We start from the raw sequence: 17,157 nt of genomic DNA on the forward strand, positions 1-17,157 counted from the left end.
GGAGCTGGCTGACCTTACTGGAAGAATCCACGACCAAAAAGAAGAGGAAAACCAAGAAGAGTGGAAGAAATTTAAGGACTATTTGAATAAATACTGTGATATTAAAAATTAGAAATTACTTGAAAGTACCAGAATAGGCCTGAGATTAAATTAAGAGTTAATTAAATAAATAACATTTAGAACCTAAAGGAAAGTTAATAAATTTTATTTTAATTGGAATACTGTGTTTTTGTTATGAGGTTAGAAGTTTAATTAATTAATTAATTTCTGTTGTTTAGGTGTTTAGGTTATTTAGGTATTTAGGTGCCTTGTTTTTATTTTATTTTTTGTTTATATTTGTGATCTTGTCTTTTTTATTTTGTTTTTTTCTCTGTTTTTCTTTATGTGTTATATCTGTAAGAAACTTAATAAAAATTATTTTAAAAAATAAAAGAAAAGAGTGTGGTCACCAATGCTGATGTGTGGAGTGCTGATGATGTCCTGACCCAGGATGTTGGTCTTTGTCAGGCTGGTGGTAAGGCCAAACTCCACGCAGGCTTGGGCAAAATGGCTGATGAGTCTCTGTAGAGCTTCCTCGGAGTGCACTGTCAAGGCTGCATCAATTGCAAACAACATCTCTCAGATAAGGACCTGCCACACTTTTGTCTTGGTGTGGAGATGTGCCTGTTTGAGCAGACCCCCATGGCTCCTGAAGTACACACTGTCTTCAGCTGAAGGCATATGAGAGCAACAGGGAGAAGGATATGCCAAATATAGTTGGGGCAAGAACACAGCCCTGTTTCACACTGCTCTTTATAGAGAAGGTGTCCAAGGATGAGCTATCATACTAGATGGTGCCACACATGTTGTCAAGGAAGGACACAATCATCTTGTGAAGCTTAAGTGGGCATAGAAGCATTGTAGTACATTGTTTTTCATTGTAATGCACTTAACAATGCATTGGATTTCTGAATAACATTCTCTTATCTTTGACACAGTGAAACTATCTGGCTATAAGCTTGTCTGTTAAATATTTTCAAAGATACATTATCCCTTGGCTGTTAACATCCCGGCGAGCAGAAAAGGTCATTCAATTTCGAAGAATATTTATAGGACCAGCTGAGCAGCTGTTTCAAATACCAACAGACTGCCAAAACGGAATATATAATTCCAGCAAGGCAATAATGTTGTTTCCCAAACGTCATTGCAGACAGAACATAGGTGCTTCTATTTTTTTTAAAAAAAATCAGGTAATACTGAAAACAGAACTTGTGTGTAAGATGTGCAGTTCATGTTGAGCACAGTAAATTTTAAGAGGAGCGTTGTCTAGAACATATTGTGGCTTCTATGTATAGTGACAAATAAGTGAACAGGCACTTTATCTTTTACCTCTCTAATAGCTAGAAACTGTTACAGAATTATGATGATGTTGGTTTTCTTCTTAGCACTGTATTTTTCAGCAGACTTTGAAATTTGTAAGGGAAGGTATAAAAAATCTGGATCATTATCCCAATTTTTGTTCCTGGGCAAGCATGCCCTTTCCCAGGGGGAGTGGAGAGGGACAGTCCCTAGATGGAGAGATGTCTAAGGTCTTGGGTTGTTGTGCTATGATCTAGTGATTTGGGCATGCCTTCTTCAAGGTCTTTGTGGGTTAGATTTGGAGAAGGGGAAAGGCAGAACAGGCTCATGAAATGTGGGGAGGTTGCATCATACTCCTAATGACTGCTGGATGTCCAGAGATTAAATTCATCCAGTTGAATGATTCCAAATCAGATGTCTGGGTGGGGGTTTTAATTGCATCAAAGCTTTTAGGAAATACCAAACTTTTACTTGTTACATGCAGAGAGCCAGAAAAAAAAGAGAGAAAAGAATTGGACTGGGAAAACTATTCAAGATGATTCAAATAAATCTGCTACTTGCAAATCAAATTAAGGGAAGCATCAAATCATCATTACCTAAGAATTTTGTTGATTGCAGTCTCCTTTTCCAGAAGGTTTCTTGCTCTAATGCTGAAAACAGATTTGCGGAGCTGTGAAATGAAAGGAAAAGCAGCTTTACCAATTGTGTATCTTGTCATGGGCCAGAATACTGATCTATTGAGCAGTTCATTTTGTGGTGTCAAATGTGCACAGCCAAGTCGTGCTTTGGTGAACAAGGTACCTTTACTTATTTGGAATTTGCACCTCCTATGGAGTCCTACCTTATACTGTAATTTTGGACCAACCGTTTTAGGGATACAGTTATGTGAAAAATAAAGGTATATTGTGAATATCTATCACCCCTCACAGATTACCCAGATCATTTTACATTTCAACACTTGCCTTGCAAAAAGGACTCTACCAGCTTCGTATGCATTATCTGAAAACACAGTAGGCTTTTTAATTAAGACTTTGAATGACAAAATGCACCTGGATACATACATGCAAATATTTCTTAAGACTTGCATAAGAAAGTTTCATTCTACTTTAGATCGGAAGTTGCAAGGTCTGTTTCTATTTGGTGATATTAGAGCTCTCCTATTTTAGAAATTTGCAATGCACTAAACCCAATTCTGCGGCCACAGAATCTAACTACTACTACTAAAAAAAAAAAATGATAATGAAAGAAGATCTGCAAAAAATTACCAGGATCATAAAACTGCTTAAAGCAATGCAGATGGTTTTTAGTAAAAAGGAAAGGCAAAAACACATCTGCCATGTGGATGGCAAGCCAACTCATTTGACAACAACCCAGATGTTGCAGATGACAAAGACGTTTTCAGAAAATCTCTGTCTGAAAACATCACAATTGAAAGCTAGAATATAAGGATGAAGAATACAAGCTTACTTTAAAACAATGTGAAAAATGCAAACGCATCTGGAGAACATAGTAGTCCATTCAAATATCACTTGACATATTATGGTTTCTGTCCAGACTTGTGGTGTGCAAAGTTCCACGCATGTAATAATTCTCCACCAGAAGAAGAGGGGTGGCAATGTTTGCAGATCCTTCCTCTCTCTAAAGCTGCTCCAAAGGATTGGGAGAACAGCATAGGATTGGTGTGGGGGGCTAGAAAGGGAAGGGTGATATGGTGCTGTGCCCCCAATTTCCCAGTGGGAGCCCTTTTATTTGTATAGTGGCATGTCTGCATCTAGCCACATGCTTATATGCCATTTCCATCTACCCTTGCAGAGAGACATTTAAAATATAAATGTCAACACTATCAATACCAGTCTGTTGTTTAGTCATTCATGTCAATATGAGACTGCAGTTTGGTCTGCGCAAAGCTGTGGCTAATCACCAGTACACACAACCCAAGGATACAGCTGCTTATGTTGCATCCGGGCTGATATTTTTCTTACCTCAAGCTGGTAATTTAGATGGAATACCCCCAACGGGGTCCTGCAGAAAACCCAAACTGGGGCAGTATCACTCTGCCCCGACGAGGACTTCTCCCAAGTAGCACAGGAATTCACAATGGTGGCTGGCGTAGTGTTAAACTCATGCTTAGAACATGGTTAGTGGTTTGTGTGTTTGTACAGAGTAGCACATCACTGTATACGATTGGATGGCGTAAAGCAGCTCTCACTGGTGTCAGATGCTGTATACCTGAAGGAGCGTCTCCACCCCCATCGTTCGGCCCGGACACTGAGATCCAGTGCCAAGGTCCTTCTGGCGGTTCCCTCGTTGCGAGAAGTGAGGTTACAGGGAACCAGACAGAGGGCCTTCTTGGTAGTGGCGCCCACCCTGTGGAACACCCTCCCTTCAGATGTGAAGGAAATAAGCAGCTATCCTTTCTTTAAAAGACATCTGAAGACAGCCCTGTTCAGGGAAGTTTTTAATATTTAATGCTGTTCTGTTTTTAACACTTGATTGGGAGCCGCCCAGAGTGGCTGGGGAAACTCAGCCAGATGGGCGGGGTATAAATTATTGTTGTTGCTGTTGTTGTTGTTGTTGGAGTTGTTCAATAAGTTACTGGTGGATTTGTGAAAACCTTATCAGGGGCTTTTGCTTTTGTGTGGCATGGATCTAATTGTATTCATTCATATTAGACTGGTTCCACTCGCATGTGTGACAAACTATGCATTGTATTTGGCCAACAGCATCAATGCGCAAGAATGGCAGCCACAAATGGTGCACTGTGGTGTTTTTTCTTACTGGCAACTATTTTTCTCACCCTGCCCCCAAGAATGGAAAAATGTAATGTCCAGCACGTTTTCGCTAAAACCAATGGAAGCTGCTGCAACCATAGATAGCAGCTAAAGTAATGGTTAAGAAAACAAAATGGAAATAAATGGAAATAATGAAATTGATAGGGGAGGAATGAATGAATTACCGAGTGAGTGCAATTTTAGTGAATGAATAACAAAACAAAAGTAAGGATCATGAATGAAATTAAATGGAGTAATCAGCTGATTTCCCCCTGGCATGTACCATACTAATTCAGACATTATGTTGTACAGTAAGTCTTATATACCTATGTATTCATTACACTTATGCTTCTATTATCCATATAATATTACTGTTTTTAATGTAATCAGTCACAAAGTGAATGACTGAGTGAATGTTAGCTCCGCTTAACGGCTTAAAGCTATTGATGGCTATCTTAAATAAACAGGAGGTGAGCTACCTTCCAGCGGTCTTCCAGAAAGGACAACAGCATCCTGATAAGGCTGGAGATCCCTGTAATCATGATGTCAGCTTGCCTGTCATGCAACTTTGGACAGAGTAAAGAGAGAAAGAGGCTCGGCGGACTGAACTAGAGGGAAGAAAACTATGAGAACTTTGGATAAAGAGAAACTTTTGGGCAAAAACATCTGCAGCACCTCTGTGCATTCATTTTGGAGAAAATGAAAACTCGTGAGATGTTGGAATAAAGAAAGGGGGCATGATTTTCCAAAAGACCCTAGGGCCACCATAGTTAGAAACCTGCTTTGGCTCAACTCCTAAACAGCTCTCCTTTATTATTTTCTAGGTTCTCTGATTCGCGTTGGAGGAAATATAGATAGCATGCACAAAGGAAGCTACAGCTGTCAGGATAATTTTTGTGGTTGATTTCAGTGTTGTGTGTTTAATTAACATCTCCCATAGCTCATGCTTGTTTGTTCTACTGTGCACACAGTCAAATATTCAGGGTTTTTTTAAAAGTTATTATTTCAAATCTGTGTTAGAGGGGAGAGATTTTGGAGAATGTCGGTGCATTTAAACGGGAGGTTGCTATGGTAATGGTAACTATAGAAAGCCAGAATCAGTAGCAAAATGCAACCTAATGTTCTACCCACATGGGCAAATTTCTCACTGAGTATACGAAACCATCTTACACTGAGTCAGCCCACGCACTGCCCAACTTTGTCTGGCATTGAGCAAAAATCTCTCCCACATCTATCTGACTAGAGACTCAACCTATGCATGGGGAATCTGTGCGACTTAGCATAGTACTGCAATCACCTACCAGTGTTTCCCAACCTTGTGCCTCCAGCTGTTTTTGAACTACAACTCCCATCATCCCTGACTAGCAAGACCAGGGGCAAGGGATGATGGGAATTGTAGTCCAAAAACAGCTGGAGGCACAAGGTTGGGAAACACCTAGACAGCATTTGGCCAGATGTGCTATCCCCCCCCTGTTCTTCAGGTCCTGTATGAAATCAATGTATGGAGCATAACTATTTGCTTGCAAAATGTGTTGATGGGAGACTGCTGCATGGGTGGACACAACACCAGATACCCATCTCTTCCCTACACTGGGATGTCATCATGGAGTTGTTAATATTCAGAATCATAACAGAGCTTTAAAAGGAAACCTCAAATTAGCATCAATCAAAAGTCTAGGGTCATAATTACAAAATCTGTCTGTGACGTTGGACAATCAAGGTTCTATGTGCTTGTACCACTTTAGTTTATGATAGATATGGATATGCTGTTTACCTTCTGGTCAATGTATTTGTTGTCTTCAATTGCCAACCTTTTAGAATGGTCACATGAGGAGGAGGAAGCTGATGGAAGCCTTCTCAGTAAACAAGTTGTGTCTTGCTGCTGCCGATCAATAAATTGCTTCATAAAGCTTTCCCTTAAGAGTAAAAAAAAGGAGAGAGAAGGCTTTGAGGCAAAGCTCCTGATTCACTTTATTTATAATTTGATAGTATCTGAAAAAAATCCTGAATAGTCCATATGCTAGTACAAAAGTTAAAATGAAAACTCTACAAGGCATATTAAACATAATGGATTTTGATTTGATCACTGAAGTAACATTAAATTTGTACGTAGCTACACGACTGTCTAAAAAAACCTTATGTTCTTCTTTAACCGTGCTTTCCTTTAAATATTTATCATTTGTTTTGCACTTTACCTCTCTGTCTGATTCTGCTATGTGCTAAATTCCAAGTTTTAAAACTTCTGATATAATCCATAGAAAACATCCTTTCTCGAGGAAAAAAAAAGACATTTCAGCAGAAATTCAAAGAACACGTTTATAAAAAAGGGTTTTGTTAGACAATACTTTGCATCAGCCAGATTCTGGTTTTCCATTTGCTTGTTCTAATGGGACAGAATCATAGCTAACGCCCTCCATTTATTTATTTATTTCATAAAATTTATATGCCGCTTGACTGTGAAAAACAAATCCCAAAGCGGTTTACAAAAATATATTTCAATTACGTCTTTCCTAACATTCTAATCATATAAAGCAGAATGTTTAAGCCTGTCACAAAGCCATAGCTTTCTTGTGAATTGGAAGGCTCTTCACTCCTTCAGAAACAAAACAGATACCCTTTCTAGGTTGGTTCACAGTACAGATAATGCACTGGTAGTGGGCAAGCAAGCAAAAAGGGGAAAAGGAAGAAAATGAGTATAGGCAAAATATATGTGTATGTGCTTAGGAGAGAGAACTAAAGAAACAAGACGCATCAGTATGGTTAAAGGGACCAAAATGTGATGTCTGTGATTCAAGTATTAAGTGTTTTACAGCCATTTTGTACTCATTTTTGGTGAAGGGGGGCCCTGTTTGGGGAATTGGCCCCAAAGCACCTTAATTTGGCCTTGTGGAATGGGATCGATTTCGCATTCTTTTTTTTTAAATGAAAAAACCCACACATTGGAGAAGAGAATCTAAAGAAAACTTCAAACCTATCTTAAAACACTTTTCACATTGCCAAGCACTCAAAGATAGCTGAAAAGCGAAACTACCTTATTTTGGGGACTGTAAAATCCGAAGGGAGCTTGGAGATTTTTACCATTTGAGGTCTGTTAGGGAATTTTTCAAAGATCCGCAGGCGCAGTGGGAGCTTTTCCTTGGTATCTGCATTTGCCTCACTTTGCTTCAGCTAAATAAAAACACACACACATAAACAAGATTAAATAAACCAGGAACAACGTCTTGCTTTCCCCCCGCCCAAAAAGCAGCAAATGCAATCAACTGAAGAAACACAAGGTGGCAGTAAAGAACTACAGTTGAAACTTCTGTTTTGACATTAATTTCTTAGCGTTTCAGAACTACACGCACAGTTAAAACTGCAAAAAGTCCTTTTCTTGAAAGATTTAAAAATGCAAAGAGTGTTGCAGTAAATATTTGTATTTTCTTTGTGTAGTTTTTCACAGTTCTCTCACACTCTACAAGGAAAACATACTTCCCTCCCTCTTATTAGACCTGTCAGTTGTAGATGAGTGAAATGTTGTATATATCAGTGGTTCCCAATTCTTTTGGCACGGTGACCCACAACTCCAAACAGACTTCATACAGTGACCCACCATTACACTGTCAGGTGGATTTTGGACATTAGGTCTTTACCAGATGCATTTTAACCACAAGTTTGCCTATTTTATAACCATTACTTGAGACGCCCAAGCAAAAATTTGCTTAAAGCTTTATTAATGTGGATTTTGTTTAAATATTTATAGTACTTACAAGGTTATTCATAGTTTTATATATGGGAATGTAAGAACAGCTACCATCTGATGGCAGGATATTGCTTCCCAAGTTATAAAAACGTGGTTATGCAAGCAGTGTATAATAAACTATGAATATTTTTAAATTGCTTTATTCACAATAAAGTCCGTTCTGGCAAGTATCAGTGGAATGGCCAAGCTTGCATATTGCCAACAAAGTAGATCAATGCAGGGCTTGATGGCTGTCTGACATAATCTCAGATCATTATTAATACATAGGGGTAAATATATGATTTCTTATTTCACCCAAGTAAACTTCAACTCACCTTTGGCTTAACTATTCACTAATCCTGGTGGCAGATTTGGTGATGGTTTGCCACAAGGTGCCTTTGCCCTCTGCACATCAGGAGCGAGCTATAATAGTCTTTCAATTTCTTACATGAGCACCTTGTGGAGAACTGTCCACGGCCCACTTCTGACCCACAGGTTGAAAAACACTGGTATGTATCACATACTTAGCCAATGAGAAACGATATTGTCTGACTGCACAATACAGGTGCTCAGCAAACCATATTTTATTCTTCGTGTGCCTCCTCCGCAAGAGGTCTGAAGGGTGGCAATATAAGAACAGGTATTTTCTGTGGTAGTTCCCTGCTTGTGGAATGCCATACCCAGGGAAGCTTGCCTGGGTGCCTTTGTTACATATCTTTAGGCACCAGGAAAAAACATCCCTCTTCTCCAAGTCCTTTAGCTAATTAAACAATCAGTTCAATTTTAATTTTAAATTAAAAAAACAAAAAACTTTTAAACTGGAGGGTATTTTTTTTGTTTGTTTTTATGGGATGTCTTGTTGTGTTTTGATATTGCAAACTGCCCTGTGATCTTTTGGTGTAAGGCAGTTTAATAATAATAATAATAATAATAATAATAATAATAATAATAGGACTAGGTTTGTCTCCAAAGACAGTTCTCATGTAGAGAGAAGTCACTAAATTCTTAGCAGACCAAGCAATCTAGCGTTGGAATTCCTTGCTGATCCTTAGGGAAATGCCACTCCCTGATAATAAAATAGAAGACAATATAGGTGGCTCAGAATTTCAACTTCTGCCACTCAAGGACAAAGTAATTGGTATACCAGCTAATCCTGGAGTATATTTGGGGAAGAAAATGGGGTTGGAAGAAGGTAAAAGACAAAACAGCACATGCAGAAGAAGACTAGAAAAGAAGAGTGGGTCCTTTGCTATTAGATTAGGTAAAGGTAAAGGGACCCCTGATCATTAGGTCCAGTCGTGGATGACTGTGGGGTTGCAGAGCTCATCTCGCTTTATTGGCTGAGGGAGCCGGCGTACAGCTTCTGGGTCAAGTGGCCAGCATGACTAAGCCACTTCTGGCAAAAGCAGCACACAGAAATGCTTCCCACCGGAGCGGTACCTAATTATCTACTTGCACTTTGATGCGCTTTCGAACTGCTAGGTTGGCAGGAGCAGGGACCGAGCAACGGGCGCTCACCCCGTCGCGGGGATTCGAACCGCCGACCTTCTGATCGGCAAGCCCTAGGCTCTGTGGTTTAACCCACAGCAGTTAGTACACCACTAAGCACGTTCCCCAAGCAATCCTACTGAAATGCCTCTAAACAGGTCCCTAGACAATCGTGCTCAGAAGCCTAAAGAAAGGGTAACCCACCCAGGGGGTCCATGGCACCATTCACATAACAAAAATGACCACAGAAATATCTTTTTTCTTTTATTTTCAAAAGTAGGGGCTCTATGGCTTGACTTTTGAAAAACCGGGAGTCCGCAGTACTTAGTAAGTGGGAACCACTGCTCTATGGGCATTGACGGGAAAACTCCTTCTTAAACAGGCACTGATGGCTGGTGGCAACTAGCTAGAGACACACCCCATGTATTTGGCCATCAGTTGGAAAGAAACGGTTGGTTTGGCAGAATGTAGCTAATAAAGGAGAAGGAAGTCTTAGCACACCCCCAGGCCAAATGCAGAAGCTATCTTCTTTGGGGACGACAACTTGTTATTTAAAAACATAGCCCTTTATGGTAATGATTGCTCACTTCCCCACACTCACCATGCATATTTGTAAATAAAAACAGGTATCCCAGTGTTATAAGAATTTTAAGGTCTTATATACAGTGGTACCTCAGGTTAAGAACTTAATTCGTTCTGGAGGTCTGTTCTTAACCTGAAACCTGAGGTACCACTTTAGCTAATGGGGCCTCCCACTGCCGCCGTGCGATTTCTGTACTCATCCTGAAGCAAAGTTCTTAACCTGAGGTACTATTTCTCAGTTAGCAGAGTCTGTAACCTGAAGTGTCTTTAACGTGAAGCGTCTGTAACCCAAGGTACCACTGTATAGAAAATAGATGTTCATAAATGTACCCAGTAAACACATACAAATATGTAAACCACATGTCTGAAACCCACAGAAAAGTCCTGAAACCATTTTCTCTCTCGCAAAATGACCTCAAATATTTCTCTGCAAGGTCGAAGGAAATGGGAAATCTCTCCATTGTCTCTTTCACAAATCCTGTCTTAAGGGCACATTTAAGATATGAACAGGGTGTGAACCTGTGACCTGGATTCAGGAATTGAGTAGTTATCATAACAAAAGAGTGGCCAGGATACCTAGGTAATCCAATCAGGTAACCTGGCAGACAGGAAGAAATAACACACTCAGATTTCCGCCCCTTCTCTGACGTATTAAGGGGGTGGTCTTGGGCCACACCCCTTCTGTGATGTATGTATGATGTTTCTGGGGGTGGTCTTGGACTCCAGGGTGGGCAATTTAAAATGTCTATATAAGGGGTTGCGTGCGTGGCTCGGGGTCCCCCCCTCCTGTGTCTGCGGGGGGGGAGCACCCTGTTGCAACAGCTTTAATAAAGATCAGGCTTACTAGCTGCTTTGCTTCTCAATATTCTCTGGTTGGTCTCTGTTATTTTCTCCTACCGATGGAGAACCTACAAAAGGACTCTATATGGGCTCTTGGGTACCCCATAAGGGAAAAGGAGCAGTTTTTTTCCTCATAACACCAGAAATGCCCCAAGGTTCCAGCAACCCCACCTCAGAAGGAAACCTAACCTAGCTAAAGCCTGCCCCCTAAAACTTTCCATCACCTGGGAAAGTGGGGCAGCCACCAAACTATATACTGTAATTAGATTTCAGCACAATCACCAGGACATCTGATGGAGAACATCTAATCACAGATAAGGGCTTGAGGGTGTCTGAAGGGCAGGCACTTGCTCCCGCTCTCAGCCTCCCATGTGGAAGGATAATGACCTCCGAATAGCTATCACTGCTGCAAACAAAGGGCCCCATGCACCGAAAACACTTTTGAGTTTGAGTATAAACAAAGGGTGCAGATTAATGATAGTGTAGCGCGCTGAGGGAAAGGAGTCCTTTAAGGGCATTGCAAGGGCCACAATTATGTTCAACCTTATCTTCGCTAATGAATTCCGAGGGCGGAAGCAGCATAGTAATGAGAACGGCTTGGATAATAGATCGGGGGATGTTGCAAACACCTGCGAGAATCAAAACCAGAGCGGTGGTTTGAAGATCATAAAGCAGCAGCGGCGAAAAGGTTCTTTTAACCAAAAAAACTGCACAGTAGTATTTGGGTGGTGGGGGAAGGGAAGACATCTGGCATGCACTGAAGAAAGGAACATGACTTGAAAGGAGCTGGGAAAACCCGTACAGCAAACAGTTGAGGTGGAAGCATGGGGCAGGGAGATAGGCTTAACGAAAAGGTGTTACCAAAAGGAAAATACAAGATAAGTTTGCACCGTTTAACATTCATATCGTAGTAGCAGCCCAACAGCTCTGCGGCTCTTGGCAATGCAGGAGGACATAGAAACAATTTGCAATGGCGGCAGCTGGACCCAGGGAACCAAAATGGCTAGGAGCTCCACGTGCCAAAGGGAGCTTTGGACATTTTTCTGTCTTGAATAGGATTCTAGCACATTACACAGCAAGGCTGAGAAAAATGTGAAAAGCAGGTATTTGTAGTATGGCTGGTGAGGGCCGCTGCTCAAAGAGTCAAAAATCTTAGTGGACATACTGAAGCCCTTTGCGCATATAGATGAAGGAGCTGTTTGGACTGGGCCATCGACTTCTGAATGCCACTTTAAGGCACAGAAACATGGGATTAAGTGTACTGGGGAGTTAGGACTGTAAATCACGGACATACAAAGAATGAGACTGAGGGGAAAACAGAATATAGAATTGTGCATCATTAGAGTAGTGCAGAACTATGCAGACTGGATATATAGTTGAAGAGGGGCTTTTGAATGCTAATTTAAAGATGGCTCCTGAAAGAAGGTGAGAGTGAGAGATAGCTGCATGCTAAAATTTAAAAAGTCATGGCTAAACCTAGAATGGGGACGCGGGTGGCGCTGTGGGTTAAACCACAGAGCCTAGGACTTGCCGATCAGAAGGTCGGCGGTTCGAATCCCTGTGACGGGGTGAGCTCCTGTTGCTCTGTCCCAGCTCCTGCCAACCTAGCAGTTCGAAAGCACGAAGTGCAAGTAGATAAATAGGTATCACTCCAGCGGGAAGGTAAATGGCGTTTCCATGCACTGCTCTGGTTTGCCAGAAGTGGCTTAGTCATGCTGGCCACATGACCTGGAAGCTGTCCAATAAAGCTGGCCAATAAAGTGAGATGAGCGCCGCAACCCCAGTCGGCCACGACTGGACTTAATGGTCAGGGGTCCCTTTACCTTTAAACCTAGAATGAATGGCTCATTTTGGGGGGCTTTCTTCCCACTAGTTGATGATAATGATGAATCACACAGTCACTGTGGCAGCCTAAGAGATGGGGCAATCTTGTCCTTCATACAAATGTGATACCACAGGCATCCCAAACGACAGCATAATAGAAAGGTGTTGACGGATTTTCATATGAGCAAAAAAGAGAGAGAGAAAGAAATTAACATTTATTTTGGAGCCTTGTAGCTAAAGAGAGGAGAAGAGGCAAGGGGTTACATAAAGACATCTTGTGGAAAAGAACATAGTGATTAATAACATGTTAAAAAATATTCTAAACTCAAAGCCATTCTGCAGTACATCTCAACTTCCGCCGTGCTGAGATAATGCTACCTACTGGGCAAAGCAAGGCATTTAACTTCACTTAGTGACTCCAAACACGTTTTGGGGTAATATTTCCTCTGCATGACACACACCTTCTTCAACCTTCACATTGTTCCATTTATAGAAATTCTCAAACTGTTCTACTCTCCCAACCCACAATGGCACCTGAAGTCAAAACTGACCCCAATTATCTATCTATCTATCTATCTATCTATCTATCTATCTATCTATCTATCTATCTATCATCTATCTATCATCTATCTATCATCTATCTATCATCTATCTATCTATCTATCATCTATCTATCTATATCTATCTATCTATCTATCTATCTATCTATCTATCTATCTATCTATCTATCTATCATCTATCTATCTATCATCTATTTTCTATCAATCAATCAATCAATCAATCATCTATCTATCTATCATTATCTATCTATCTATCTATCTATCTATCTATCTATCTATCATCTATCTATCTATCTATCTATCTATCTATCTATCTATCTATCATCTATCTATCTATCATCTATCTATATCTATCTATCTATCTATCATCTATCTATCTATCTATCTATCTATCTATCTATCTATCTATCTATCATCTATCTATCTATCATCTATCTATCTATCATCTATCTATCATCTATCACTTCCCACCACCAATAATTTCTCCCTTTGAACTCCATGTATACTCTAAACGAGTTGACGTCTAGTGTTGCGATGCCCTTATGTATGTGTGTAATTTGAGGGAGTTCAGTTTAAAAACAACCCTGTATCTCAGGATATGCTTAACAAGGGGAAATAGCAACAAGTGCCTCAGGAACTTTGGCTAGTGGGAGAGGGATATGAATACCCTGAATCAGCGTGGTGAGCAACATTTGACACCCCCCCCTTTAGCCATTGTGCTGCCTTCCCAAATCTTGGTATGTGAGGTGCTGGACTTCTGACAGATTCCTCCCTCCTCCTTCCTAAAGCCTAGTTAGTGCTTTCCCAATTTTGGGAAGAAGATGGGAGGGTTCTAGGACCCTGCCAGAGCCTTTGCCTCCTTCCTAAAGCCCAGTGCCTCAGTTACCCGGCTTTGGGAAGGCAGTGTGAGGGCTGGGGGAGCTCTTAAATTTGGCGTCGCTTCCCCACCCGCTGGGTTCCAGGTTCAAGCACTCTTGCGGCCCCCTTGGTCTGAGAGATAATGACACCACAATTTAAGAAGGATGTTGACAATTTGGGATGTGTGCAGAGGAGGGTGACCAAGGTGATCAAGGGTCTGGAAACTAAGCCTTATGAGGAGCGCTTGAAGGAGCTGGGTTTGTTTAGCCTGGAAATGAGGAAGAAGAAGAAGAAGAGTTTGGGTTTGATATCCCACCTTTCACTCCCCTTCAGGAGTCTCAAAGTGCCTAACATTCTCCTTTCCCTTCCTCCCCCACAACAAACACTCTGTGAGGTGAGTGGGGCTGAGAGACTTCAAAGAAGTGTGACTAGCCCAAGGTCACCAGCAGCTGCATGTGGAGGAGAGGAGACGCGAACCCAGTTCCCCAGATTACAAGACTACCGCTCTTAACCACACTGGCTCTCAAAGCTCTCAGGAGACTGGCTCTCAGGAGACTGAGAGGAGTTATGATAGCCATCTTCAGATATCTTAAGGGCTATCACATGGAGGAGGGAATATGCCTCTTTTCTCCCTCTCTGGAGTGTAGATCTTGAACCAATGGCTTCAAGTTGTAAGAAAGGAGATTCCAACTAAACATTCAGAAAAACTTTCTGACAGTCAGAGCTGTTTGGCAGTGGAACAGACTCCCATGAGAGGTGGTGGACTCTCCTTCCTTGCAGGTTTCTAAGCAGAGGTTGGCTGGCCATCTGAGATTCCTGGTTTGCCAGGGGTTGGACTAGATGACCCTTGGGGTCCCTTCCAACTCTAAGTTTCTGTGATTCTATGATTCTAAGTACCTTTCGCCTTCTTTTCAGAATGTCCAAGTGGCTGCGAGAGGAAAGTGGTGATGGATTTTTTTCTTCACCTAACTTGTCTTGAGATCTAAATCTCTATGGAGGTTGAACAAGGAGAAATTTATGACTTAATAGCAAAATAACTACTTTATATTGACATAGCAATTTAAGTCTAACTATTCAGAACAAGGACTCAAATGGGGAAGTGCATGAGGAAGGCAGGTATTAATGCTAGACGGGGTCATTAAGAATCCCAGTGCTTGAGGCAATGCTTCCTAATATGATTTCATATTTTTTCTACATTAAATTTGAGTCACTGACAAATAAAGATCTTTGTTAAATTATGCTTTTACAGAAATTAAGGCTCTTTCTGTGCTGAGGGAGAGAGGGGGCAGAGGAGGGCTGGATAGCTGCAAGCTGAATTGAGCCAGGGACCTGCTTGTAATATAGAAATTTAATCAATTAATTATTGAATGAATGATGTCTGAGTTATGCTTGTTGCTATTTGAACAGAGCTATGGGGGATGCGGGTGGTGCTGTGGTCTAAACCACTGAGCCTCTTGGGCTTGCCGATCAGAAGGTTGGTGGTTCGAATCCCTGCAACAGGGTGAGCTCCCATTGCTTGGTCCCAGCTCCTGCCAACCTAGCAATTCAAAGGCACGTCAAAAGTGCAAGTAGATCAATAGGTACCGCTCCGGCGGGAAGGTAAATGCCGTTTCTGTGAGCTGCTCTGGTTTCGCCAGAAGCGGCTTAGTCATGCTGGCCACATGACCCGGAAAAACTGTCTGCGGACAAATGTTAGCTCCCTCGGCCTGTAAAATGAGATAACCCAGAGTCGTTCGCGACTGAAGTTAAACTGTCAGGGGTCCTTTACCTTTGCGCACCTATGCATGAAATACTCGCTGCAACCCTAGATACTCACTAGGGATTAAGAGATTGTTTCTGTAAAGTTTTGCAATCCTAAAAATTGCTACATACCTCACTGTCTATTTAACTAGTCTAAAGACCGTTACAATGGTGTGAATTTTGTAATCTTCATGCTACATAACCTGTATGAGAGAGGATTTTATGAGATTACTGCATTGTGTGTAGCTATATTTGAATTCACGGTGGCTTCCTTTTGCTAACTAAACTAAGCCTGATACCTATCAGTCTTGCCAGTTGTTAAAACACTCACACACATACACAATTCGCAAGGATCAAATATATAATGGAAAGTTGTCCCCCCCCCCTCCTTTGACACTTTCTTTTTTGGGTATTTCCTATTTGAAACTGCTTGAAGTATAGTCTCCAGATAGCCATGCTTGGTAGCAGCTATGTGATTATGTTTAAAAATACACCCACGGAACATACTCAGTGCTACAGAAGAAATATTATATAAAAAGATGGGGTTATCCCAAAGTCATTCACCTCAGGATACATTACAATGAATGAATTGCAACTGAGAATGAGATCCGTATGCAGCACAACCTCTGGACACTTCCTGCAAATGTACCTTGAGACTTCTGTAAAATCTCCAAGGATAAATAAACTTATTATTACCTAGTTTCGGGCATTTTAATGCTATATGCCGGTGAAAGAGAGCAATAGGAGAGGGAAAAAAAGGTGAAAAAGCAAACACACATTCCAAATTGCAGCACTGCAAGACCATTCTACTTTCTCAGTGCATAATCAGCTAACACACCCACTTTTGCTGTATCCTGTATAATGTGGCAAATGGGAATTTGAGCATCTCACCGTAGGGGCGACGCACAAGGACCAGATGTGTATAGAGTAAACTCCTACCACTTTGGGAGATATGAATACATTATCCCTCCCTTCCCACATTTCACAAGTTGTATGAAAAGAAGAAACAGGAGTCATTAGCATCTGCTTTGTTTACGCCTGTTTGTAACACCAGAAACCACCCCATATGTAGATACTGTGGGAGGAAGCCAATTGTGTTGCAGTAACCAGAAGAAATTTGACGCCCTAATGTTTCAGTTCAGCCTCTCCTCAGCAATTCAACATGATTGGTGGCAACAGATGAAAGTCTCCAGCTGATGTGTTAATAGATTAGCAAGTCAGATATACCAAAATGAGAATTAATTGAACAGATCTCTTGGCAAATTGGGAGGGGTGGTTATAAAGTGCCAGTGTGCTGATGGCAGACCCTGAAAAGTGCCTCTACCATGAAACAAAAGGGCATAAACAATTTCACACAAATATGTAGCCTTCACAGAAGCTCATCTCAGTGTGAGCAGAAGGCAGTGAGGATGGTCAGTAGCAGAGCAATCCTGCA

The 17,157-nt window shown here is 41.2% G+C and overlaps 1 protein-coding gene across 8 annotated transcripts in view; it reads right to left on the bottom strand.

Annotated features, from left to right (window-relative positions):
- Positions 1-17,157, bottom strand: part of NALCN (sodium leak channel, non-selective) — a 197,577-nt gene that overhangs the window by 34,768 nt on the left and 145,652 nt on the right. For 6 of the 8 annotated variants that reach the window (XM_081908122.1, XM_081908123.1, XM_081908128.1 and 3 more), the window contains 4 exons: positions 7,141-7,277; positions 5,884-6,025; positions 4,589-4,675; positions 1,935-2,008 (listed from right to left, as the gene is read on the bottom strand). In XM_081908122.1, coding sequence (XP_081764248.1) covers positions 1,935-2,008; positions 4,589-4,675; positions 5,884-6,025; positions 7,141-7,277 — 440 coding nt within the window. The remainder of the gene's footprint in view (positions 1-1,934; positions 2,009-4,588; positions 4,676-5,883; positions 6,026-7,140; positions 7,278-17,157) is intronic. The other 2 variants (XM_081908125.1, XM_081908124.1) reach the window with 1 other exon arrangement.

The sequence above is a fragment of the Podarcis melisellensis genome, assembly GCF_964234715.1.
Source record: "Podarcis melisellensis genome assembly, chromosome: 4".
In the NCBI taxonomy this organism is placed as follows: domain Eukaryota; kingdom Metazoa; phylum Chordata; class Lepidosauria; order Squamata; family Lacertidae; genus Podarcis; species Podarcis melisellensis.